At 41.2% G+C, this 27,805-nt stretch overlaps 1 protein-coding gene and 2 long non-coding RNA genes across 55 annotated transcripts in view; 2 read left to right on the top strand and 1 right to left on the bottom strand.

Annotated features, from left to right (window-relative positions):
- LOC118383740 (troponin T, fast skeletal muscle-like) overlaps positions 1-27,805 on the top strand; it is a 39,582-nt gene that overhangs the window by 397 nt on the left and 11,380 nt on the right. The window contains exons 2-9 of the mRNA XM_052513984.1: positions 4,854-4,892; positions 5,267-5,280; positions 11,455-11,577; positions 17,446-17,463; positions 17,903-17,923; positions 19,248-19,266; positions 23,996-24,035; positions 24,396-24,590. Coding sequence (XP_052369944.1) covers positions 4,854-4,892; positions 5,267-5,280; positions 11,455-11,577; positions 17,446-17,463; positions 17,903-17,923; positions 19,248-19,266; positions 23,996-24,035; positions 24,396-24,590 — 469 coding nt within the window. The remainder of the gene's footprint in view (positions 1-4,853; positions 4,893-5,266; positions 5,281-11,454; positions 11,578-17,445; positions 17,464-17,902; positions 17,924-19,247; positions 19,267-23,995; positions 24,036-24,395; positions 24,591-27,805) is intronic.
- LOC127927510 (uncharacterized) lies at positions 3,937-4,816 on the top strand. Of its 4 annotated transcripts, none has more exons than XR_008127876.1 (3): positions 3,937-4,054; positions 4,218-4,636; positions 4,735-4,816. It is a non-coding gene; the product is annotated as an uncharacterized LOC127927510 (long non-coding RNA). The 4 variants fall into 4 exon arrangements; XR_008127875.1 differs by having other exon boundaries at positions 4,218-4,539; positions 4,669-4,777; XR_008127874.1 differs by having other exon boundaries at positions 4,702-4,771.
- On the bottom strand, positions 13,497-16,665 carry LOC127927509 (uncharacterized). Of its 50 annotated transcripts, none has more exons than XR_008127861.1 (7): positions 16,347-16,665; positions 15,612-16,066; positions 15,297-15,366; positions 15,157-15,226; positions 15,017-15,121; positions 14,667-14,911; positions 13,497-14,596 (listed from the first exon to the last, which is right to left on the bottom strand). It is a non-coding gene; the product is annotated as an uncharacterized LOC127927509 (long non-coding RNA). The 50 variants fall into 50 exon arrangements; XR_008127866.1 differs by having other exon boundaries at positions 15,192-15,226; XR_008127834.1 differs by adding an exon at positions 16,172-16,241 and having other exon boundaries at positions 15,017-15,401; positions 15,612-15,996; positions 16,312-16,416; positions 16,452-16,665.

Genomic DNA, 27,805 nt, shown 5'->3' with positions numbered 1-27,805 from the left:
TGGTCTCTCCTACTGTCACAGTAGATTTACCATAGGATAATCTATATCCTACTAACGTATGGAACTGGAGTCTAGGAAGAGGAAGCAGTCTCTCCTACTGTCACAGTAGATTTACCATAGGAGAATCTATATCCTACTAACGTATAGAACTGGAGTCTAGGAAGAGGAAGCAGTCTCTCCTACTGTCACAGTAGATTTACCATAGGAGAATCTATATCCTACTAACGTATAGAACTGGAGTCTAGGAAGAGGAAGCAGTCTCTCCTACTGTCACAGTAGATTTACCATAGGATAAACTGGAGTCTAGGAAGAGGAAGCAGTCTATCCTAGATTTACTAACTATATCCTACTAACGTATAGAACTGGAGTCTAGGAAGAGGAAGTGGTCTCTCCTACTGTCTCAGTAGATTTTACCATAGGATAATCTATATCCTACTAACGTATAGAACTGGAGTCTAGGAAGAGGAAGTGGTCTCTCCTACTGTCACAGTACATTTACCATAGGATAATATATATCCTACTAACGTATGGAACTGGTACTAACTGCTGGTTGTAATCTAAGCTGCTCCAGCCAGACTGCTGGGGGCATCTGAGCCCGGATGTTGGACTGTTTGACACGTCTCACAATTGCAAAACATTTGAACAGGTGTAGACTAACAGTGAAATGCTTACTGACGGGCCCTTCCCAACAACGTAGAGAGGAACAACAGGTGTAGACTAACAGTGAAATGCTTACTGACGGGCCCTTCCCAACAACGTAGAGAGGAACAACAGGTGTAGACTAACAGTGAAATGCTTACTGACGGGCCCTTCCCAACAACGTAGAGAGGAACAACAGGTGTAGACTAACAGTGAAATGCTGATGGGCCCTTCCCAACAACGTGATGGGTGAAATGCTGATGGGCCCTTCCCAACAACGTAGAGAGAAACAACAGGTGTAGACTAACAGTGAAATGCTTACTGACGGGCCCTTCCCAACAACGTAGAGAGAAACAACAGGTGTAGACTAACAGTGAAATGCTGATGGGCCCTTCCCAACAACGTAGAGAGAAACAACAGGTGTAGACTAACAGTGAAATGCTTACTGACGGGCCCTTCCCAACAACGTAGAGAGAAACAACAGGTGTAGACTAACAGTGAAATGCTTACTGACGGGCCCTTCCCAACAACGTAGAGAGAACAACAGGTGTAGACTAACAGTGAAATGCTTACTGACGGGCCCTTCCCAACAACACAGAGAGAAACAACAGGTGTAGACTAACAGTGAAATGCTTACTGACGGGCCCTTCCCAACAACACAGAGAGAAACAACAGGTGTAGACTAACAGTGAAATGCTGATGGGCCCTTCCCAACAACGTAGAGAGAGAAAAATAGAAAAATAATAACACAAAGAATAAATACTAAATGAGTAACGATAACTTGGCTATATACACTGGGTAACAGTACCAAGTCAATGTGCAGGGGTAAGAGGTAATGGAGGTAGATGTTGTGCATACTGTATAGGTAGGGGTAAAGTAACTAGGCAACAGGATAGATAGATAATAAACAATAACAGCGGCGTATTTGATTAGTCAAAAGAGTTAGTGCAAAAAGGGTCAATGCAGACAGTCCAGGTAACTATTTAACTAACTAGTTAGTAGTCTTATGGCAGAGAGAACAGTCTATGACCTGGGTGGCCGGAGTCTTTGACAATTTTTAGGGCCATTCTCTGACGGGCCATTCTCTGGTATAGAGCCATTCTCTGACGTCTGGTATAGAGGTCCTGGATGGCAGGATGCTCGACCCCAGTGATGTACTGGGCCGAACGTACCTCCGTCTGTAGCGCCTTACGGTCGGATGCCAAGCAGTTGCCGCACCAGGCGGTGATGCAGCTAGTCAGGATGCTCTCAATGGTGCAGCTGTGGAACATTTTGAGGACCTGAGGGTCCATGACAAATAATTTCAGCCTCCTGAGGGGGAAGAGGCGTTGTCGTGTCCTCTTAACGACTGTGTTGGTGTGTGGGGACCATGATGCTTAGTGACGTGTACACAGAGGAACTTGTTGCTTTCAACCCGTTCCACTACAGTCCCGTCGATGTGGATGGGGGCGTGGCTCGGCCCTCCGTTTTTCTATAGTCCACGATCAGCTCCTTTGCCTTGCTGACGTTGAGGGAGAGGCTGTTGTCCTAAAACACTACCAGGTCACTCACCTCCTCCCTAAAGGCTGTCTCATCGTCGTCGGTGATCAGTTGTGTTGTCATCAAACTTAATGAACAACGCAGTTGTGGGTGAAGAGGGAGTACAGGAGGGGACTAAGCACGCATCCCTGATGGGCTCCCAAGTTGAGGGTGGGAGGAACGGGGGGGCCGTCAAGAAGTGGGTCCTTAGTTTAGTGTGATGAGCTTGGAGGACACGTGTGAACGTTGATCTGCAGTCAATGAACAGTGTTCTCACATATGTGTTCCTCTTGTTCAGATGGAAGAAGGCAGTGTGGAGGGCAATAGAGATCGAGTCGTCTGTGGATCTGTTTGGGAGGGGTGGTATGCGAATTGGAGTGGGTCCAAGGGTGTCTGGGATGATGATGTTGACGTGAGCCAAGCAAAAGCCTTTTTCAAAGCATTTCATGGTTCCAGATATGAGTGCTACGGGTCGATAGTCCGTTTAGACAGGTCTCCATTGCTACAGAGCAGTACAGTGTTTTCTATCAGGTTCAAACAGCTACGGAGATACAGCTGCTCAGAGTGTTCTAGACTGAGGGTTATGGGTCAAAGGTTACATCCCTTGGGGCCTCCCGGGTGGCGTAGTGGTCTAAGGCTGTGCCGCCAGAGGCCCTGTGGGTTCGAGCCCAGGCTCTGTTGCAGCCGGCCTCGACCGGGAGGTCCATGGGGCGCAAACCCAAGGAAATCTTCAAATGGGCACACACACACACACACACACACACATAGACAAAAAATAGGATAGATTTTCAACCAAATGTTTTTATATAGTTTTAGTGTTAGTCTGGTGGAGACTCGTCATCATCGTCAACCAGTCTTTAATATCACAAGTTAACCAAACAAACCACAAAGGGTCAACCGAATGGTCTTGTGGAACCCAACCAATCAGGAAGGATCCTCAGACTTCTCCTTACCATCATCACTTATTCCTTCTTTGTTGTGATGAATGACCACGATGCCCAGATATGGAGAAGAGGAGAGGGTGGATTTGGGAGCTATGTGGACAGAGAAGGTCTCAGCTGAGTCTGGGTAATAAGATCCTAAAGGACTAAGCCTGAAGGACATCTGCAGCTGTCTTGGACCACTAGGTGTGAAAGAACCCTCTTAGGACACTTTATATATATCCGAAGGATTAGAAATGAGAGTTCTTCCACGTCCTGTACAGCCGAGGGCTTCAGAGACCTGAATGAGGACGAGGAGAAGTGCTTAGCTAGTTGTGTGTACTACATGACACTAAGATGTCCTTTCAGTGCACCGTAGGAAAGTTTTAACCTACAAATGATGTCAAAAGATGTTGGAAGGATGTGAATGAAGAGGATATAATTTACCTCAGCAGTGTGTTGGTTAAGGCAGCCCCCTTCCCCGCACCTCTCTGATGATTCAGAGGGGAATTAAATGATGCACTATTGTAAGACACATTTCAGTTGAATACATTAAATGTAAATGCAGTTGTACAACTGACTAGCTAACCCCCCCCTTCCCCGCACCTTTCTGATTCAGAGGGGTTAAATGAGGAAGACACATTTCAGTTGAATACATTCAGTTGGACAACTGACCAGGTATCCCCTTTCCAACTGACCAGGTATCCCCCTTTCCAACTGACTAGGTATCCCCTGACTTTTCCAACTGACCAGGTATCCCCTTTCCAACTGACCAGGTATCCCCTTTCCAACTGACCAGGTATCCCCCTTTCCAACTGACCAGGTATCCCCCTTTCCAACTGACCAGGTATCCCCCCTTTCCTTCCCTTGTATTACCCAGGTATCCCCCTTTCCTTCCCTTGTATTACCCAGGTATCCCCCTTTCCTTCCCTTGTATTACCCAGGTATCCCCCCTTTCCTTCCCTTGTATTACCCAGGTATCCCCCCTTTCCTTCCCTTGTATGAGCCAGGTATCCCCCCTTTCCTTCCCTTGTATTACCCAGGTATCCCCCCTTTCCTTCCCTTGTATTACCCAGGTATCCCCCTTTCCTTCCCTTGTATTACCCAGGTATCCCCCTTTCCTTCCCTTGTATTACCCAGGTATCCCCCTTTCCTTCCCTTGTATTACCCAGGTATCCCCCCTTTCCTTCCCTTGTATTACCCAGGTATCCCCCTTTCCTTCCCTTGTATTACCCAGGTATCCCCCTTTCCTTCCCTTGTATTACCCAGGTATCCCCCTTTCCTTCCCTTGTATTACCCAGGTATCCCCCTTTCCTTCCCTTGTATTACCCAGGTATCCCCCTTTCCTTCCCTTGTATTACCCAGGTATCCCCCTTTCCTTCCCTTGTATTACCCAGGTATCCCCCTTTCCTTCCCTTGTATTACCCAGGTATCCCCCCTTTCCTTCCCTTGTATTACCCAGGTATCCCCCTTTCCTTCCCTTGTATTACCCAGGTATCCCCCCTTTCCTTCCCTTGTATTACCCAGGTATCCCCCTTTCCTTCCCTTGTATTACCCAGGTATCCCCCTTTCCTTCCCTTGTATTACCCAGGTATCCCCCCTTTCCTTCCCTTGTATTACCCAGGTATCCCCCCTTTCCTTCCCTTGTATTACCCAGGTATCCCCCCTTTCCTTCCCTTGTATTACCCAGGTATTCTCCTTCAGATGAAAGGGGGGAAAACATCCTACAATAAAACAACACATTTAAATAAAGAAACGTTCCTACTTTTCTTCCAGGTGTAAATCCACTGTCACCATGTCTGACACTGAGGAAGTGTAAGTATTCACATTTTATCATTCATTTTATTCCTTTTTATTTTAATTAATTTCATTTATTTTATGATTGAGGATTTAATTTCCTTGTTAGGCTCATTCGCTACCAAATAATTTACAACTAACTAAGTGTATTACGTTTTGGTGCTATCAGTGGGGACTGAGACATTTACAACCTGACCACTGAGTATCTTGTTAGTAAATCATTGCGGTTGGAGTGAAACAGGATAGACATGAGGTTTATTGGTGGTGACATTAAAGTTTTAGTTAATGCAGGTAGGAATGGTGATTTCTATTACTGAAGCGAACCGTTGGACTTATAACTCTAAGTTAAATGAGCCTATTGATGTTAACTGTATACTGTTGTTATTTTTCAGTGATCAGATCGAGGGTAAGTGAAAAATTAACAATATTACTTTGAAAGAATCTACTCTTACTTTAATGATCAGTGATACGTATCTCCACATGTAATTAAACAAGGTGGAGTTGAAGCCTTCTGTACAACAGCATCCTCTATTCTTAGAGCTGTGTCTCCCCCAACTGGGTTCCCGAAGAACAGACAGATGGTGTCCATTCTCAACCCGTCTGTCCTCACCTCTGTGTTGACTTTATAATCAATGTACAAAAAATACTGTCGTTAATTAAGCCTGAACTTTTTTACACTGTGTATCAGCAGTTGTGATAATAATTCAAATGTTTCTTCTAACCTTCTAAAAGGGTTGAAGTCTGTCGATTTCTGTGCAGGTTTGGCTTCACTCAGTGAAAGATAATGTTAATATCAAAGATTATATCATTAGATTTGAGTTTCAGGTACATATTGTCAGGCAATATCCTCCTAGACAGGATACAGCCCTAGATGATGGGATACTGTCCTGTCCTCCTAGACAGGATACAGCCCTAGATGATGGGATACTGTCCTGTCCTCCTAGACAGGATACAGCCCTAGATGATGGGATACTGTCCTGTCCTCCTAGACAGGATACAGCCCTAGATGATGGTATACTGTCCTGTCCTCCTAGACATGATACAGCCCTAGATGATGGTATACTGTCCTGTCCTCCTAGACAGGATACAGCCCTAGATGATGGGATACTGTCCTGTCCTCCTAGACAGGATACAGCCCTAGATGATGGTATACTGTCCTGTCCTCCTAGACAGGATACAGCCCTAGATGATGGGATACTGTCCTGTCCTCCTAGACAGGATACAGCCCTAGATGATGGTATACTGTCCTGTCCTCCTAGACAGGATACAGCCCTAGATGATACAGCCCTAGATGATGGTATACTGTCCTGTCCTCCTAGACAGGATACAGCCCTAGATGATGGGATACTGTCCTGTCCTCCTAGACAGGATACAGCCCTAGATGATGGGATACTGTCCTGTCCTCCTAGACATGATACAGCCCTAGATGATGGGATACTGTCCTGTCCTCCTAGACAGGATACAGCCCTAGATGATGGGATACTGTCCTGTCCTCCTAGACAGGATACAGCCCTAGATGATGGGATACTGTCCTGTCCTCCTAGACATGATACAGCCCTAGATGATGGGATACTGTCCTGTCCTCCTAGACAGGATACAGCCCTAGATGATGGGATACTGTCCTGTCCTCCTAGACAGGATACAGCCCTAGATGATGGTATACTGTCCTCCTAGACTGGATACAGCCCTAGATGATGGTATACTGTCCTGTCCTCCTAGACAGGATACAGCCCTAGATGATGGTATACTGTCCTGTCCTCCTAGACTGGACACAGCCCTAGATGATGGTATACTGTCCTCTTAGACTGGATACAGCCCTAGATGATGGTATACTGTCCTCTTAGACTGGATACAGCCCTAGATGATGGTATACTGTCCTCTTAGACTGGATACAGCCCTAGATGATGGTATACTGTCCTCTTAGACTGGATACAGCCCTAGATGATGTTATACTGTCCTCTTAGACTGGATACAGCCCTAGATGATGGTATACTGTCCTCTTAGACTGGATACAGCCCTAGATGATGGTATACTGTCCTCTTAGACTGGATACAGCCCTAGATGATGGTATACTGTCCTCTTAGACTGGATACAGCCCTAGATGATGGTATACTGTACTGTCCTCCTAGACAGGATACAGCCCTAGATGATGGTATACTGTCCTGTCCTCCTAGACTGGATACAGCCCTAGATGAGCCTTCAAGTGATGATGTGCTATTATTTAGAGAATGCAAATTATATACGCATGGGTTTGAATAAATGTTTTTTGTTAAACTCACAAATAGAGTTTAATTTATGCAGTCATGGAGGTTATTATATAGTAAGTATGATCAGCATGATTCTGACTTGACCTGGGACAAGGCTATAGACTCCTGTAGAGCCATGTCTCAAGTCAAGGATTGGACCAATTTATGATCTGATAAATGTCTCCTATAGAGCAATGTCTCGTCTCAGGTCAAGGATTGGACCAATTTATGATCTGATAAATGTCTCCTATAGAGCAATGTCTCAGGTCAAGGATTGGACCAATTTATGATCTGATAAATGTCTCCTATAGAGCAATGTCTCAGGGCAAGGATTGGACCAATTTATGATCTGATAAATGTCTCCTATAGAGCAATGTCCCAGGGCAAGGATTGGACCAATTTATGATCTGATAAATGTCTCCTATAGAGCAATGTCTCAGGTCAAGGATTGGACCAATTTATGATCTGATAAATGTCTCCTATAGAGCAATGTCTCGTCTCAGGTCAAGGATTGGACCAATTTATGATCTGATAAATGTCTCCTATAGAGCAATGTCTCAAGTCAAGGATTGGACCAATTTATGATCTGATAAATGTCTCCTATAGAGCAATGTCTCAGGTCAAGGATTGAACCAATTTATGATCTGATAAATGTCTCCTATAGAGCAATGTCTCAAGTCAAGGATTGGACCAATTTATGATCTGATAAATGTCTCCTATAGAGCAATGTCTCAAGTCAAGGATTGAACCAATTTATGATCTGATAAATGTCTCCTATAGAGCAATGTCTCAAGTCAAGGATTGGACCAATTTATGATCTGATAAATGTCTCCTATAGAGCAATGTCTCAAGTCAAGGATTGGACCAATTTATGATCTGATAAATGTCTCCTATAGAGCAATGTCTCAAGTCAAGGATTGAACCAATTTATGATCTGATAAATGACATGTGTTTTTTGTTTCACCATATTTCTTTTGCGGAAACTGAAGACGAGGAAGGTAAAAAAAAAAAAAAAACAACAGACAATTCGGTTTCCATGGTGTTTCCACTCGTACTAATTTGTCGACTCTCACCCTTAATCTGAAATGTGTTTGACAACGCCTGCTTTGCGAGTCTTTTTAATAGATTATTTGCGTGACTGGATATTTTATGACTAATTAACATCCCCTTTTGGTTCCCTTCAAATATCTGTAATGTGGAGCTCATAAACATCTTAACTGCGCTGGAAAGCTTTGTATGAAGTCAGATTCACACAACATTACTCATCTCATATGTATATACTGTATTTTATACCATCTATTGCATCTTGCCTATGCCGCACAGCCATCACTCTTCCATATATATATATATGTATATATGTCATTCACCCCTTTAGATTTGTGTGTATTAGGTAGTTGTTGTGAAATTGTTAGATTACTTGTTAGATATTACTGCATTGTCGGAACGAGAAGCACAAGCATTTCGCTACACTCGCATTAACATCTGCTAACCATGTGTATGTGACCAATAACATCTGCTAACCATGTGTATGTGACCAATAACATCTGCTAACCATGTGTATGTGACCAATAACATCTGCTAACCATGTGTATGTGACCAATAACATCTGCTAACCATGTGTATGTGACTAATAACATCTGCTAACCATGTGTATGTGACCAATAACATCTGCTAACCATGTGTATGTGACCAATAACATCTGCTAACCATGTGTATGTGACCAATAACATCTGCTAACCATGTGTATGTGACCAATAACATCTGCTAACCATGTGTATGTGACCAATAACATCTACTAACCATGTGTATGTGACCAATAACATCTGCTAACCATGTGTATGTGACTAATAACATCTGCTGTGTATGTGACCAATAACATCTGCTAACCATGTGTATGTGACTAATAACATCTGCTAACCATGTGTATGTGACCAATAACATCTGCTAACCATGTGTATGTGACCAATAACATCTGCTAACCATGTGTATGTGACCAATAACATCTGCTAACCATGTGTATGTGACCATTAACATCTGCTAACCATGTGTATGTGACCATTAACATCTGCTAATCATGTGTATGTGACCAATAACATTTGATTTGATTTGATTCATGTCTGTTTTCACACAACGAAGCAAAGATTTAACATGGACTCAGACCTTCAGTGGTGCGCTCTGCTTCTCTGTTGTAACTTAGCAACCACAATTACATTACAGTATGCAGCCACACATCATGACACCCGTACAGCCTTCCCTGTGTGTGAGCTTCGTGTACCAGTTCGTCAGGTTTAATTTAAATACTTATTGCTTTGTTTGTCCGGTGATCAACTGACTTCCCTAGATAATAAAGTCTGTCATTGTTGATCAAGCGTTTGTAAAAAAAATATATAATTTAAAAAAACTCACAAAATCTCTGCTTGCTTATCATTTATCATCATTACGTTTGTTTTATCTGCGCTTAATCACGTTTGATTTATCAAACAGCTTGTCAAACACTTCTTAAGGGTGACTGTTTTAACTTAGTGACTTATTAGTGATTTTTAGAAAACTTTTAAAATTATGAAAAATGTGATTGGGCGATAAGGAATTCCACATTTTTTTTTTGGTCATGTGACACGTTTTCAAACTCAGGTATCTCCGGAATGCAGAAAACCATCAATCATTCAAAACGTATCATTTCATTTCATCTTATTAATGCCATCTACCCATCTTTTTCCATCCCTCTTTCCTCTCTTCTCTCATTCCTCTCTTTCTGTTCTTCTCAGCATCACTGCTCGCTGCACACACTCCAGCAGGACAGTACTGTCCTCTCCTCTCTTCTCTCATTCCTCTCTTTCTGTTCTTCTCAGCATCACTGCTCGCTGCACACACTCCAGCAGGACAGTACTGTCCTCTCCTCTCTTCTCTCATCCCTCTCTTTCTGTTCTTCTCAGCATCACTGCTCGCTGCACACACTCCAGCAGGACAGTACTGTCCTCTCCTCTCTTCTCTCATTCCTCTCTTTCTGTTCTTCTCAGCATCACTGCTCGCTGCACACATCCAGCAGGACAGTACTGTCCTCTCCTCTCTTCTCTCATTCCTCTCTTTCTGTTCTTCTCAGCATCACTGCTCGCTGCACACATTCCAGCAGGACAGTACTGTCCTCTCCTCTCTTCTCTCATTCCTCTCTTTCTGTTCTTCTCAGCATCACTGCTCGCTGCACACATGTCCAGCAGGACAGTACTGTCCTCTCCTCTCTTCTCTCATTCCTCTCTTTCTGTTCTTCTCAGCATCACTGCTGACTGCACACACTCCAGCAGGACAGTACTGTCCTCTCCTCTCTTCTCTCATTCCTCTCTTTCTGTTCTTCTCAGCATCACTGCTCGCTGCACACACTCCAGCAGGACAGTACTGTCCTCTCCTCTCTTCTCTCATCCCTCTCTTTCTGTTCTTCTCAGCATCACTGCTCGCTGCACACACTCCAGCAGGACAGTACTGTCCCTCCTCTCTTCTCTCATCCCTCTCTTTCTGTTCTTCTCAGCATCACTGCTCGCTGCACAACTCCAGCAGGACAGTACTGTCCTCTCCTCTCTTCTCTCATTCCTCTCTTTCTGTTCTTCTCAGCATCACTGCTCGCTGCACACACTCCAGCAGGACAGTACTGTCCTCTCCTCTCTTCTCTCATTCCTCTCTTTTAAATTCTTCTCAGCATCACTGCTCGCTGCACACACTCCAGCAGGACAGTACTGTCCTCTCCTCTTTCTCTCATTCCTCTCTTTAAACATTCTTCTCAGCATCACTGCTCGCTGCACACACTCCAGCAGGACAGTACTGTCCTCTCCTCTCTTCTCTCATTCCTCTCTTTCTGTTCTTCTCAGCATCACTGCTCGCTGCACACACTCCAGCAGGACAGTACTGTCCTCTCCTCTCTTCTCTCATTCCTCTCTTTCTGTTCTTCTCAGCATCACTGCTCGCTGCACACACTCCAGCAGGACAGTACTGTCCTTCCTCTCTTCTCTCATTCCTCTCTTTCTGTTCTTCTCAGCATCACTGCTCGCTGCACACACTCCAGCAGGACAGTACTGTCCTCTCCTCTCTTCTCTCATTCCTCTCTTTCTGTTCTTCTCAGCATCACTGCTCGCTGCACACACTCCAGCAGGACAGTACTGTCCTCTCCTCTCTTCTCTCATCCCTCCTTCTTAAAACTGAAGTAATCTAATTTCATCCTACAACCCTAACCAGATTCTCTCTCTCCTCCTTATACGCGTTCATAAACAAATATCTAACCTCTCTCCGAAACCCTTCCTCCCCCTGGTTTCCCTCTGCATGCTGTGTGCTCTGCTGCGTGTCCCAAGAAGAGGTAGTAGAAGTAGAGGTAGCCCCCGAGGCAGCCCCAGAGGAGGAGGTAGAGGAAGAGGAGGTAGAGGAGGAGGCAGAACCCGAGCCTGAGCCTGAGCCTGAGGTTGTAGAGGAGGAAGGTATGTGGCGTAGCTTATTCATTCATCCTTCCCTCGTGCAACCACACCTGTCCCCCAGGTAGACATAGATGAGACCTACTAATGTAGTATATAGTCCCTCCTGATAGTGTCCCCCGCGTCCCGTCCCCCCGTCTCCAGCTCAAACCCCTGAGGCACTAATGTTAACTGTTGAGCTACTGGAGGTGCCTCCTCTTCATAACTGCCCTCCATGAAGAAAGCATACTTCTATCGTCTACATCAGGGGTGTCAAACATACTGGATCCCCTGTGAGCTGATTCATGGGACTGGTTTGAGTACTGGGGGGTGCTGAACATGGCCCGCGGGGCAAAATGAGTTTGACACCCCTGGTCTACGTACTGTATATCCATAGAATACTACGTACTGTATATTAGTACTGTATATCCATAGTGTACTATGTACTGTATAATATTAGTACTGTATATCCATAGTATACTATATACTGTATATTAGTACTGTATATCCATAGTATACTATGTACTGTATATTAGTACTGTGTATCCATAGTATACTATGTACTGTATATTAGTACTGTATATCCATAGTATACTATGTACTGTATATTAGTACTGTATATCCATAGTATACTATGTGTATTAGTACTGTATCCATAGTATACTATGTGTATTAGTACTGTGTATCCATAGTGCGGTATGCATATTGGTACTGTATACCCATAGTATACTATGTACTGTATATTAGTACTGTATATCCATAGTATACTATGTGTATTAGTACTGTGTATCCATAGTGCGGTATGCATATTGGTACTGTATACCCATAGTATACTATGTACTGTATATTAGTACTGTATATCCATAGTATACTATGTGTATTAGTACTGTGTATCCATAGTGCGGTATGCATATTGGTACTGTATACCATAGTATACTATGTACTGTATATTAGTACTGTATATCCATAGTATACTATGTACTGTATAATATTAGTACTGTATATCCATAGTATACTATGTACTGTATATTAGTACTGTATATCCATAGTATACTATGTACTGTATATTAGTACTGTATATCCATAGTATACTATGTGTATTAGTACTGTGTATCCATAGTGCTGGTATGCATATTGTACTGTATACCCATAGTATACTATGTACTGTATATTAGTACTGTATATCCATAGTATACTATGTGTATTAGTACTGTATATCCATAGTATACTATGTACTGTATATTAGTACTGTGTATCCATAGTATACTATGTACTGTATAATATTAGTACTGTATATCCATAGTATACTATGTACTGTATATTAGTACTGTGTATCCATAGTATATTATGTACTGTATATTAGTACTGTATATCCATAGTATATTATGTACTGTATATTAGTACTGTATATCCATAGTATACTATGTACTGTATATTAGTACTGTGTATCCATAGTATACTATGTGTATTAGTACTGTGTATCCATAGTATATTATGTACTGTATATTAGTACTGTATATCCATAGTATACTATGTACTGTATATTAGTACTGTATATCCATAGTATACTATGTACTGTATAATATTAGTACTGTATATCCATAGTATACTATGTACTGTATATTAGTACTGTGTATCCATAGTATATTATGTACTGTATATTAGTACTGTATATCCATAGTATACTATGTCCTGTATATTAGTACTGTATATCCATAGTATACTATGTACTGTATATTAGTACTGTATATCCATAGTATATTATGTACTGTATATTAGTACTGTGTATCCATAGTATACTATGTACTGTATATTAGTACTGTATAAACCATAGTATACTATGTGTATTAGTACTGTATATCCATAGTATACTATGTACTGTATATTAGTACTGTGTATCCATAGTATACTATGTACTGTATAATATTAGTACTGTATATCCATAGTATACTATGTACTGTATAATATTAGTACTGTGTATCCATAGTATACTATGTGTATTAGTACTGTGTATCCATAGTATATTATGTACTGTATATTAGTACTGTATATCCATAGTATACTATGTACTGTATATTAGTACTGTATATCCATAGTATACTATGTGTATTAGTACTGTGTATCCATAGTGCGGTATGCATATTGGTACTGTATACCCATAGTCTAGTATGTGTATTAGTTATAGCTACAGTACTTTCTCAAGCACGCCTCTGCCTCACTGAATGGCTTCAGCTGCTTCCTCTCAAACTGCTTCTGTAATATCACCGATCATGATCAATCCCAAATCCACCCCTAGGCCCTAGGGGCCCCTAGCCCTTCTGCACTTGGAGATATGAGATGTGCCTAGACAGTGGTAGGAGCTAGGGGTTAATGAGGATGAGATCTGATATGTGCCTAGACAGTGGTAGGAGCTAGGGGTTAATGAGGATGAGATCTGATATGTGCCTAAACGGTGGTAGGAGCTAGGGGTTAATGAGGATGAGATCTGATATGTGCCTAGACAGGTGATAGGAGCTAGGGGTTAATGATGAATGTGGTGTTAGATGCTGCAGATGCATTGGGCTTGTGGATGAATATATACTTTAGCCCTACCTGGGAATATTTACTAAACAAATAAGGGTGCTAGAAACTAAAGCTAAACCAATGACTGCTATCTTCCATTCTTACTATAACACCTCATCGGGAGCTGCTATCTTACATACTTACTATATCACCTCACCGGGAGCTGCTTCTCCCAGAATGCAACTGGAGAAAAGATAATGAGCCCTTGATTTTGTAGTGCTCTAAACTTTCTGTATATGATGGGAATGTATTAGAACCTGGAAGTTGCTTTCTAGAAATGTTTTGAATATGGCAAATGGATGAAAAATGCTCAATGGAAGACAGGAAGCTTCCATCATAAGTAACTGATTATTGTATTTTAACCCTGCTCCAAAATAACCTGATTATTATATCTGAATCCTGCTCCAAAATAACCTGATTATTATATTTAAATCCTGCTCCAAAATAACCTGATTATTATACTTAAATCCTGCTCCAAAATAACCTGATTATTATATTTAAATCCTGCTCCAAAATAACCTGATTATTATACTTAAATCCTGCTGCAAAATAACCTGATTATTATACTTAAATCCTGCTCCAAAATAACCTGATTATTATCTTTAAATCCTGCTCCAAAATAACCTGATTATTATACTTAAATCCTGCTCCAAAATAACCTGATTATTATATTTAAATCCTGCTCCAAAATAACCTGATTATTATACTTAAATCCTGCTCCAAAATAACCTGATTATTATATTTAAATCCTGCTCCAAAATAACCTGATTATTATACTTAAATCCTGCTCCAAAATAACCTGATTATTATACTTAAATCCTGCTCCAAAATAACCTGATTGTTATCTTTAAATCCTGCTCCAAAATAACGTGATTATTATACTTAAATCCTGCTCCAAAATAACCTGATTATTATATTTAAATCCTGCTCCAAAATAACCTGATTATTATACTTAAATCCTGCTCCAAAATAACCTGATTATTATACTTAAATCCTGCTCCAAAATAACCTGATTATTATCTTTAAATCCTGCTCCAAAATAACCTGATTATTATACTTAAATCCTGCTCCAAAATAACCTGATTATTATATTTAAATCCTGCTCCAAAATAACCTGATTATTATATTTAAATCCTGCTCCAAAATAACCTGATTATTATATTTTAATCCTGCTCCAAAATAACCTGATTATTATACTTAAATCCTGCTCCAAAATAACCTGATTATTATACTTAAATCCTGCTCCAAAATAACCTGATTATTATATTTTAATCCTGTTCCAAAATAACCTGATTATTATATCTGAATCCTGTTCCAAAATAACCTGATTATTATATCTGAATCCTGCTCCAAAATAACCTGATTATTATATTTAAATCCTGCTCCAAAATAACCTGATTATTATATTTTAATCCTGCTCCAAAATAACCTGCTTATTATATTTTAATCCTGCTCCAAAATAACCTGATTATTATACTTTAATCCTGCTCCAAAATAACCTGATTATTATACTTAAATCCTGCTCCAAAATAACCTGATTATTATATTTTAATCCTGTTCCAAAATAACCTGATTATTATATCTGAATCCTGTTCCAAAATAACCTGATTATTATATCTGAATCCTGCTCCAAAATAACCTGATTATTATATTTAAATCCTGCTCCAAAATAACCTGATTATTATATTTTAATCCTGCTCCAAAATAACCTGATTATTATATTTTAATCCTGCTCCAAAATAACCTGATTATTATATTTTAATCCTGCTCCAAAATAACCTGATTATTATACTTAAATCCTGCTCCAAAATAACCTGATTATTATATCTGAATCCTGCTCCAAAATAACCTGATTATTATATCTGAATCCTGTTCCAAAATAACCTGATTATTATATCTGAATACTGCTCCAAAATAACCTGATTATTATATTTAAATCCTGCTCCAAAATAACCTGATTATTATATTTTCACCCTGCTCTAAAATAACCTGAATATTATACTTAAATCCTGCTCCAAAATAACCTGATTATTATATTTTAATCCTGTTCCAAAATAACCTGATTATTATATCTGAATCCTGCTCCAAAATAACCTGATTATTATATTTAAATCCTGCTCCAAAATAACCTGATTATTATATCTGAATCCTGCTCCAGAATAACCTGCTTATTATATTTTGATCCTGCTCCAAAATAACCTGATTATTATATTTACATCCTGCTCCAAAATAACCTGATTATTATATTTAAATCCTGCTCCAAAATAACCTGATTATTATATTTTAATCCTGCTCCAAAATAACCTGATTATTATACTTAAATCCTGCTCCAAAATAACCTGATTATTATATTTTAATCCTGCTCCAAAATAACCTGATTATTATACTTAAATCCTGCTCCAAAATAACCTGATTATTATATTTAAATCCTGCTCCAAAATAACCTTTATGTGGATTAACGTTTTTTTTCATCCATGCCCACCTCTGCTACTCTTCCTCAATCGTCCTAATTTCACCATTACAGAGATGATGTTGAGGAAGGTGGTCCCCCATTCCTTCAACCTCGTTATACCTGTTTCATTACCGTAACGGCACGGATGAAGGAGGACGTTTCCTCATATAAAGGATCTTTCTTTGCCCCTTTTGAGATCTTGTCTGAAAAGCTTATTTTATTAACCTATAAAGGAATGATTAGAGGAACGATGCAGAAAGTTGATGCCCGTTAACAACTTGTTTATATCTCACATTAATATAATAATATAATAATATAATAATATAATAATATAATAATATAATAATATAATAATAATATATGCCATTTAGCAGACGCTTTTATCCAAAGCGACTTACAGTCATGTGTGCATACATTCTACGTATGGGTGATCCCGGGAATCGAACCCACTACCCTGGCGTTACAAGCGCCATGCTCTACCAACTGAGCTATAATACTGTATATCAACTATTTATTGTTATAGTTCATATTCACATTTACCTGTTTTCATGAAGTGTACTTCTGGCCACATTTACTGTAATGTATAGTGTATTACACTGGTCATAAACACCTCAATTTGGGTGAGTGAATGTTCTGCAGAGCTGTGCCTAGTCAACTGAACGTGTCCTGAATGTGCTAGCAGGCACCAGGGTTGTAAACTTCTGGGAACTTCTGGGAATTTCCAGTTTTCTTCTTCGGAAATCCCATTGGAAGATTTCTGGAAGTTTCCGGAACGTTGCAACCCCAGCAGGCACCGACAGCTTGTCCTGAGCTTATGTACAGTATATATCACTAATCATGATATCTATTCTGCTCTTGCTTTGGATGTTTGCTGCATGCAGAGGCCTATGAAGAGGAAGGTATGTGTATTCAAGTTCTTAAAGTTGTTGTTTGTGTACTTCTGATTGGACAGACTGCACTGTGTCAGTCTCCTGTCCCAGTTCAGGAGGTTTACGCTATCGCAAGACTGGTGAAAGAGACCCTGTCCATGAGTCCACGTGCTCCAGTAGCAAAACACTGCCCAAATTTAGTCTCCTGCTAAATATCTTTTCCCCTATACTCACAACAAATTAATGAAAGTTAAAGGCCTGAGCAATCTCGGGATCCAAGAACCAAATCTCACGTGAATAGTCTGTCACGCGAAACTACGGCCTGAGTGGCCTATATGAGAAATGCCAGCAAACAGACCTGTTGTGACAGCGTGAGAAAGGGTTGACGGAATATGAAATGCTGCAGTGACTCCTATGTTCATGTCTGCTCCGTCTGCTTCTCTTCCTGCATGACATTCTGCCAAACCAGTGGAGGAAGGAGAACAAGATGGTACTTTGTATTTCTCTGACTGCTAGAGTGTTGCTGTTGCTTTGCTTGTGGTTTCTACCTGTTTGAGTGTGAAAGTCAAGCCAAAATCTAATCACAATGGCAACGATGTTTTCGGTACTTATTCATTGTAATTTCTGATTTTAATAAATATTTCTGTCACCAACTTGACTTTTGGAATAGAATTAGCATGTATTATCCAAGTACAGAATTCAGTCTTGGATTGTAGAAAGAGTCTAATTCTGACAATGAAGTAGTTGTAGTGAAGTAGAATAAAAGAGAATGGATTGTAGAAAGAGTCTAATTCTGACAATGAAGTAGTTCTAGTGAAGTAGAAGAAAGGAGAATGGATTGTAGAAAGAGTCTAATTCTGACAATGAAGTAGTTCTAGTGAAGTAGAATAAAAGAGAATGGATTGTAGAAAGAGTCTAATTCTGACAATGAAGTAGTTCTAGTGAAGTAGAATAAAAGAGAATGGATTGTAGAAAGAGTCTAATTCTGACAATGAAGTAGTTCTAGTGAAGTAGAAGAAAGGAGAATGGATTGTAGAAAGAGTCTAATTCTGACAATGAAGTAGTTCTAGTGAAGTAGAAGAAAGGACAATGGATTGTAGAAAGAGTCTAATTCTGACAATGAAGTAGTTCTAATGAAGTAGAATAAAGAGAATGGATTGTAGAAAGAGTCTAATTCTGACAATGAAGTAGTTCTAGTGAAATAGAAGAAAGGAGAATGGATTGTAGAAAGAGTCTAATTCTGACAATGAAGTAGTTCTAATGAAGACGAATAAAGGAGAATGGATTGTAGAAAGAGTTTAATTCTGACAATGAAGTAGTTCTAATGAAGAGAATAAAGGAGAATGGATTGTAGAAAGAGTTTAATTCTGACAATGAAGTAGTTCTAATGAAGACGAATAAAGGAGAATGGTAGCATAGAGATCCTACATAGTGAACAGTAAAGTATTACTCTTGTCCTACTCATCCTTTACACGCACCTCCACTGTACACATCTGTTATTATACATGTTAAACAGCTGTTTTTCACTAACACACATACCAAATTAACATCGTGAGATTGAAAGTAAAACCTACAAACGGTTTACTTTTCCTATTATAATATTTAATAAGTTATTATTTTTTACAAGTTAATAAAAGTAGCCTGAAACTGCGGCCCAGAGATGTAACACGGAGTGTGTCCCACACGGATATGTCCCCTCGATTAACTGAACCTCCATTTTGGGTCTGTTGCTTGAGATCCTTGTCACTGGTGTGTGACATCTCTAACGCTGTAATATATTCTTCCCCCACGTTCACGATGTTCGTACTGAACAGAGGAGAAGCCCAAGTTCAAGTGAGTAGAACTTCTATCCAACATTCATGACAAACCAACCAATTCCAGCTGTGTGTGTGTGTGTGTGTGTGTGTGTGTGTGTGTGTGTGTGTGTGTGTGTGTGTGTGTGTGTGTGTGTGTGTGTGTGTGTGTGTGTGTGTGTGTGTGTGTGTGTGTGTGTGTGTGTGTGTGTGTGTGTGTGTTCATCAGGGTTGGTATCTAGTCAATCCATTCAGGAAGTAAACTGAAATTATAATTGTCCTAATTGGAAGAAAAAAAACAAGTGAAGAAGGAATTGGAAGAATCTAATTCTGACAGAATTTCAGTTGACTTGGTGAATTGACTGAATTGAAACTGAATTTTAACCGAAGTCCAGGACCCTGGCGTCCACATGTTTGTAACCCTGTAGCTTGTATGAAATGTTTTATAAGGACAGAACCCTTCCACATGTTTGTAACCCTGTAGCTTGTATGCTAAATGTTTTATAAGGACAGAACCCTGGCGTCCACATGTTTGTAACCCTGTAGCTTGTATGCTAAATGTTTTATAAGGACAGAACCCTGGCGTCCACATGTTTGTAACCCTGTAGTTTTATAAGGACCACATGTTTGTATGTATGCTAAATGTTTTATAAGGACAGAACCCTGGCGTCCACATGTTTGTAACCCTGTAGCTTGTATGCTAAATGTTTTATAAGGACAGAACCCTGGCGACATGTTTGTAACCCTGTAGCTTGTATGACTAAATGTTTTATAAGGACAGAACCCTGGCGACATGTTTGTAACCCTGTAGCTTGTATGCTAAATGTTTTATAAGGACAGAACCCTGGCTTCCACATGTTTGTAACCCTGTAGCTTGTATGCTAAATGTTTTATATTCCCTGGCACATGTTTGTAACCCTGTAGCTTGTATGCTAAATGTTTTATAAGGACAGAACCCTGGAGTCCACATGTTTGTAACCCTGTAGCTTGTATGACTAAATGTTTTATAAGGACAGAACCCTGGCGTCCACATGTTTGTAACCCTGTAGCTTGTATGCTAAATGTTTTATAAGGACAGAACCCTGGCGTCCACATGTTTGTAACCCTGTAGCTTGTATGCTAAATGTTTTATAAGGACAGAACCCTGGCGTCCACATGTTTGTAACCCTGTAGCTTGTATGCTAAATGTTTTATAAGGACAGAACCCTGGAGACATGTTTGTAACCCTGTAGCTTGTATGACAAAATGTTTTATATAAGGACAGAACCCTGGATTGTCCACATGTTTGTAACCCTGTAGCTTGTATGCTAAATGTTTTATAAGGACAGAACCCTGGAGACATGTTTGTAACCCTGTAGCTTGTCTGACTAAATGTTTTATAAGGACAGAACCCTGGCGAATGTTTGTAACCCTGTAGCTTGTATGCTAAATGTTTTATAAGGACAGAACCCTGGCGTCCACATGTTTGTAACCCTGTAGCTTGTATGCTAAATGTTTTATAAGGACAGAACCCTGGCGTCCACATGTTTGTAACCCTGTAGCTTGTATGCTAAATGTTTTATAAGGACAGAACCCTGGCTTCCACATGTTTGTAACCCTGTAGCTTGTATGCTAAATGTTTTATAAGGACAGAACCCTGGCTTCCACATGTTTGTAACCCTGTAGCTTGTATGCTAAATGTTTTATAAGGACAGAACCCTGGCGTCCACATGTTTGTAACCCTGTAGCTTGTATGCTAAATGTTTTATAAGGACAGAACCCTGGCGTCCACATGTTTGTAACCCTGTAGCTTGTATGCTAAATGTTTTATAAGGACAGAACCCTGGCGTAACACATGTTTGTAACCCTGTAGCTTGTATGCTAAATGTTTTATAAGGACAGAACCTGGCGTCCACATGTTTGTAACCCTGTAGCTTGTATGCTAAATGTTTTATAAGGACAGAACCTGGCGTCCACATGTTTGTAACCCTGTAGCTTGTATGCTAAATGTTTTATAAGGACAGAACCCTGGCGTCCACATGTTTGTAACCCTGTAGCTTGTATGCTAAATGCTTTATAAATGTTTATAAGACAGAACCCTGGCGTCCACATGTTTGTAACCCTGTAGCTTGTATGCTAAATGTTTTATAAGGACAGAACCCTGGCGTCCACATGTTTGTAACCCTGTAGCTTGTATGCTAAATGTTTTATAAGGACAGAACCCTGGCGTCCACATGTTTGTAACCCTGTAGCTTGTATGCTAAATGTTTTATAAGGACAGATCCCTGGCGTCCACATGTTTGTAACCCTGTAGCTTGTATGCTAAATGTTTTATAAGGACAGAACCCTGGCGTCCACATGTTTGTAACCCTGTAGCTTGTATGCTAAATGTTTTATAAGGACAGATCCATTCAGTCCACATGTTTGTAACCCTGTAGCTTGTATGCTAAATGTTTTATAAGGACAGAAAAAATGGCGTCCAAGAAGTTTGTAACCCTGTAGCTTGTATGCTAAATGTTTTATAAGGACAGAACCCTTGCGTGACATGTTTGAACTGTAGCTTGTATGCTAAATGTTTTATAAGGACAGAACCCTGGCGTCCACATGTTTGTAACCCTGTAGCTTGTATGCTAAATGTTTTATAAGGACAGAACCTGGCGTCCACATGTTTGTAACCCTGTAGCTTGTATGCTAAATGTTTTATAAGGACAGAACCCTGGCGTCCACATGTTTGTAACCCTGTAGCTTGTATGCTAAATGTTTTATAAGGACAGAACCCTGGCGTCCACATGTTTGTAACCCTGTAGCTTGTATGCTAAATGTTTTATAAGGACAGAACCCTGGCGTCCACATGTTTGTAACCCTGTAGCTTGTATGCTAAATGTTTTATAAGGACAGAACCCTGGCGTCCACATGTTTGTAACCCTGTAGCTTGTATGCTAAATGTTTTATAAGGACAGAACCCTGGCGTCCACATGTTTGTAACCCTGTAGCTTGTATGCTAAATGTTTTATAAGGACAGAACCCTGGCGTCCACATGTTTGTAACCCTGTAGCTTGTATGCTAAATGTTTTATAAGGACAGAACCCTGGCGTCCACATGTTTGTAACCCTGTAGCTTGTATGCTAAATGTTTTATAAGGACAGAACCCTGGCGTCCACATGTTTGTAACCCTGTAGCTTGTATGCTAAATGTTTTATAAGGACAGAACCCTGGCGTCCACATGTTTGTAACCCTGTAGCTTGTATGCTAAATGTTTTATAAGGACAGAACCCTGGCGTCCACATGTTTGTAACCCTGTAGCTTGTATGCTAAATGTTTTATAAGGACAGAACCCTGGCGTCCACATGTTTGTAACCCTGTAGCTTGTATGCTAAATGTTTTATAAGGACAGAACCCTGGCGTCCACATGTTTGTAACCCTGTAGCTTGTATGCTAAATGTTTTATAAGGACAGATCCCTGGCGTCCACATGTTTGTAACCCTGTAGCTTGTATGCTAAATGTTTTATAAGGACAGAACCCTGGCGTCCACATGTTTGTAACCCTGTAGCTTGTATGCTAAATGTTTTATAAGGACAGAACCCTGGCGTCCACATGTTTGTAACCCTGTAGCTTGTATGCTAAATGTTTTATAAGGACAGAACCCTGGCGTCCACATGTTTGTAACCCTGTAGCTTGTATGCTAAATGTTTTATAAGGACAGAACCCTGGCGTCCACATGTTTGTAACCCTGTAGCTTGTATGTTAAATGTTTTATAAGGACAGAACCCTGGCTCCACATGTTTGTAACCCTGTAGCTTGTATGCTAAATGTTTTATAAGGACAGAACCCTGGCGTCCACATGTTTGTAACCCTGTAGCTTGTATGCTAAATGTTTTATAAGGACAGATCCCTGGCATCCACATGTTTGTAACCCTGTAGCTTGTATGCTAAATGTTTTATAAGGACAGAACCCTGGCGTCCACATGTTTGTAACCCTGTAGCTTGTATGCTAAATGTTTTATAAGGACAGATCCCTGGCGTCCACATGTTTGTAACCCTGTAGCTTGTATGCTAAATGTTTTATAAGGACAGATCCCTGGCGTCCACATGTTTGTAACCCTGTAGCTTGTATGCTAAATGTTTTATAAGGACAGAACCCTGGCGTCCACATGTTTGTAACCCTGTAGCTTGTATGCTAAATGTTTTATAAGGACAGAACCCTGGCGTCCACATGTTTGTAACCCTGTAGCTTGTATGCTAAATGTTTTATAAGGACAGATCCCTGGCGTCCACATGTTTGTAACCCTGTAGCTTGTATGCTAAATGTTTTATAAGGACAGATCCCTGGCGTCCACATGTTTGTAACCCTGTAGCTTGTATGCTAAATGTTTTATAAGGACAGATCCCTGGCGTCCACATGTTTGTAACCCTGTAGCTTGTATGCTAAATGTTTTATAAGGACAGATCCCTGGCGTCCACATGTTTGTAACCCTGTAGCTTGTATGCTAAATGTTTTATAAGGACAGATCCCTGGCGTCCACATGTTTGTAACCCTGTAGCTTGTATGCTAAATGTTTTATAAGGACAGACCCCTGGCGTCCACATGTTTGTAACCCTGTAGCTTGTATGCTAAATGCTTTATAAGGACAGATCCCTGGCGTCCACATGTTTGTAACCCTGTAGCTTGTATGCTAAATGTTTTATAAGGACAGAACCAACAGTGGCAGTGCCAGGACCAGGTGAATTTTGCTGCGTTGTCCTAAAAGCATTAGATATAATTTACGTGGCATCTTTTGACATTCCATAGAGTCCCTAAGGTCCCTGATGGCGAGAAGGTGGACTTTGACGTAAGTACACTATAAATCGTTTGTCCTAAATCCTGTTTATTGAATTTAAACATCCTTGGCCAAAAGAAAGCAACTGTTTAGGTCTGGTACAGTGATACATCACTTGAGGTCATCTCTCTCTAACTGTAATCTCTCTCTAACTGTAATCTCTCTCTAGCTGTAATCTCTCTAACTGTAATCTCTCTCTAGCTGTAATCTCTCTCTAACTGTAATCTCTCTCTAACTGTAATCTCTCTCTAGCTGTAATCTCTCTCTAACTGTAATCTCTCTCTAACTGTAATCTCTCTCTAGCTGTAATCTCTCTCTAGCTGTAATCTCTCTCTAGCTGTAATCTCTCTCTAAATTTTGCTGTTTAAACAGGACCTCCATAAGAAGCGTCAGAACAAAGACCTGATTGAGCTGCAGGGGCTGATCGACGTCCATTTTGAGAACAGGAAGAAGGAGGAGGAGGAGCTTATCGCCCTCAAATCCAGAATTGTGAGCTGTTATTACCTCGCCTTTACAGCTGTAAACACAGGTGTAAATACCAATTGCAGACCATTCAGGAAGTACTCTGCAATTACAACTACAATTCTTCTTCTATTCTTTTCAATGAGGAACATTTGGAATTGGAGTTGTAATTTGGTTAACGTTCTGAATTGACTGGAAATGAAATGGAATTGACCTTAACCCTGGTAGAACCAGGTATAAATTCAGGAGTAGAAACTATGCTTGACTTGTGGAATGGAGCCCAAACTGATACATAGGTCGATGTTGACCTTCTGGGAATTTTGGGCTTCTGTCTTGAAGAACTTCTAGAACTTAATTCCAATCCTTTAGCCCTAGTAACAATGCTACAGTAAACCATGTCTTCTGGTGGCCTAACAACCTATCTCTTAGCCCAAGTAACAAGGCTACAGTAAACCATGTGTTCTGGTGGCCTAACAACCTATCTCTTAGCCCAAGTAACAAGGCTACAGTACACCATGTGTTCTGGTGTCAGACCGGTAAACCACCTATCTCTTAGCCCAAGTAACAAGGCAGACAGTAAACCATGTGTTCTGGTGGCCTAACAACCTATCTCTTAGCCCAAACTAACAAGGCAAACAGTAAACCATGTGTTTGGTGTCAGACCGTTGTAAACAACTGTGTGTTGTGGCTCTAACGTCCTGTTGTGGTTAAACGTGGGTGTTGTTGTTGCTTAACGTGGGTGTTGTGTTGCTTAACGTGGGTGTTGTGGTTACTTAACGTGGGTGTTGTGGTTGCTTAACGTGGGTGTTGTGGCTTAACGTGGGTGTTGTGGTTGCTTAACGTGGGTGTGCAGTGTTGCTTAACGTGGGTGTTGTGGTTACTTAACGTGGGTGTTGTTGTTTGTGTGGGTGTTGTGGTTACCAACATGTTGTTGTTGTGGTTAACGTGGGTGTTGTGGTTGCTTAACGTGGGTGTTGTTGTTGCTTAACGTGGGTGTTGTGTTGCTTAACGTGGGTGTTGTGGTTGCTTAACGTGGGTGTTGTGGTTGCTTAACGTGGGTGTTGTGTTGCTTAACGTGGGTGTTGTGGTTGCTTAACGTGGGTGTTGTGGTTGCTTAACGTGGGTGTTGTGGTTACTTAACGTGGGTGTTGTGTTGCTTAACGTGGGTGTTGTGTTGCTTAACGTGGGTGTTGTGGTTGCTTAACGTGGTTGCTTAACGTGGGTGTTGTGGTTGCTTAACGTGGGTGTTGTGGTTAACTGTGGGTGTTGTGGTTGCTTAACGTGGTGTGTTGTGGTTACTTAACGTGTTGTGGTTGCTTAACGTGGGTGTTGTGGTTGCTTAACGTGGGTGTTGTGTGTTGTGGGTGTTGTGGTTACTTAACGTGGGTGTTGTGGTTACTTAACGTGGGTGTTGTGGTTACTTAACGTGGGTGTTGTGGTTGCTTAACGTGGGTGTTGTGGTTGCTTAACGTGGGTGTTGTGGTTGCTTAACGTGGGTGTTGTGTTGTTTGTGGGTGTAACGTGGGTGTTGTGGTTGCTTAACGTGGGTGTTGTGGTTGCTTAACGTGGGTGTTGTGGTTGCTTAACGTGGGTGTTGTGGTTGCTTAACGTGGTTGTGTTGTGTGTTGCTTAACGTGGGTGTTGTGGTTGCTTAACGTGGGTTGTTGTGTTGTTGCTTAACGTGGGTGTTGTGGTTGCTTAACGTGGGTGTTGTGGTTGCTTAACGTGGGTGTTGTGTTGCTTAACGTGGGTGTTGTGGTTGCTTAACGTGGCTGTTGTGGTTGCTTAACGTGGGTGTTGTGGTTGCTTAACGTGGGTGTTGTGGTTGCTTAACGTGGGTGTTGTGTTGCTTAACGTGGGTGTTGTGGTTGCTTAACGTGGGTGTTGTGTTGCTTAACGTGGGTGTTGTGGTTGCTTAACGTGGGTGTTGTGGTTGCTTAACGTGGGTGTTGTGGTTGCTTAACGTGGGTGTTGTTGTTGCTTAACGTGGGTGTTGTGTTGCTTAACGTGGGTGTTGTGTTGCTTAACGTGGGTGTTGTGTTGCTTAACGTGGGTGTTGTGGTTGCTTAACGTGGGTGTTGTGGTTGCTTAACGTGGTGTTGTGGTTGCTTAACGTGGGTGTTGTGGTTAACGTTAACGTGGGTGTTGTGGTTGTTGTGGTTACTTAACGTGGGTGTTGTGGTTACTTAACGTGGGTGTTGTGGTTGCTTAACGTGGGTGTTGTGTTGCTTAACGTGGGTGTTGTGCTTAACGTGGGTGTTGTGGTTACTTAACGTGGGTGTTGTGGTTGCGTTAACGGGGTGTTGTGTTGTTAACGTTAACGGTGTTGTGGTTACTTAACGTGGGTGTTGTGTTGCTTAACGTGGGTGTTGTGGTTGCTTAACGTGGGTGTTGTGGTTACTTAACGTGGGTGTTGTGGTTGCTTAACGTGGGTGTTGTGGTTGCTTAACGTGGGTGTTGTGGTTAACTGTAACGTGGGTGTTGTGTTGTTACTTAACGTGGGTGTTGTGTTGCTTAACGTGGGTGTTGTGGTTACTTAACGTGGGTGTTGTGTTGCTTAACGTGGGTGTTGTGGTTGCTTAACGTGGGTGTTGTGTTGCTTAACGTGGGTGTTGTGTTGCTTAACGTGGGTGTTGTGGTTAACTTAACGTGGGTGTTGTGCTGCTTAACGTGGGTGTTGTGTTGCTTAACGTGTGTTGTGGTTGCTTAACGTGGGTGTTGTGGTTGTTGTTAACGTGGGTGTTGTGTTGCTTAACGTGGGTGTTGTGGTTGTTAACGTTAACGTTACTTAACGGTGTTGTGGTTGCTTAACGTGGGTGTTGTGTTCCTTAATGTGGGTGTTGTGTTGTGTTGCTTAACGTGGGTGTTGTGGTTGCTTAACGTGGGTGTTGTGGTTGCTTAACGTGGGTGTTGTGGTTACTTAACGTGGGTGTTGTGGTTGCTTAACGTGGGTGTTGTGTTGCTTAAGGTGGGTGTTGTGTTGCTTAACGTGGGTGTTGTGTTGCTTAACGTGGGTGTTGTGGTTGCTTAACGTGGGTGTTGTGGTTGCTTAACGTGGGTGTTGTGGTTGCTTAACGTGGGTGTTGTGTTGCTTAACGTGGGTGTTGTGTTGCTTAACGTGGGTGTTGTTGTTGCTTAACGTGGGTGTTGTGGTTGCTTAACGTGGGTGTTGTGGTTACTTAACGTGGGTGTTGTTGTTGTTGTGGTTGCTTAACGTGGGTGTTGTGGTTGCTTAACGTGGGTGTTGTGGTTGCTTAACGTGGGTGTTGTGGTTACTTAACGTGGGTGTTGTGGTTGCTTAACGTGGGTGTTGTGGTTGC

Source organism: Oncorhynchus keta, unplaced genomic scaffold (genome assembly GCF_023373465.1).
Source record: "Oncorhynchus keta strain PuntledgeMale-10-30-2019 unplaced genomic scaffold, Oket_V2 Un_scaffold_14703_pilon_pilon, whole genome shotgun sequence".
Classification (NCBI taxonomy): Eukaryota; Metazoa; Chordata; class Actinopteri; order Salmoniformes; family Salmonidae; genus Oncorhynchus; species Oncorhynchus keta.
The sequence above is the reverse complement of the archived record's forward strand: the minus strand, read 5'-3'. Positions and strand labels throughout refer to the sequence as shown.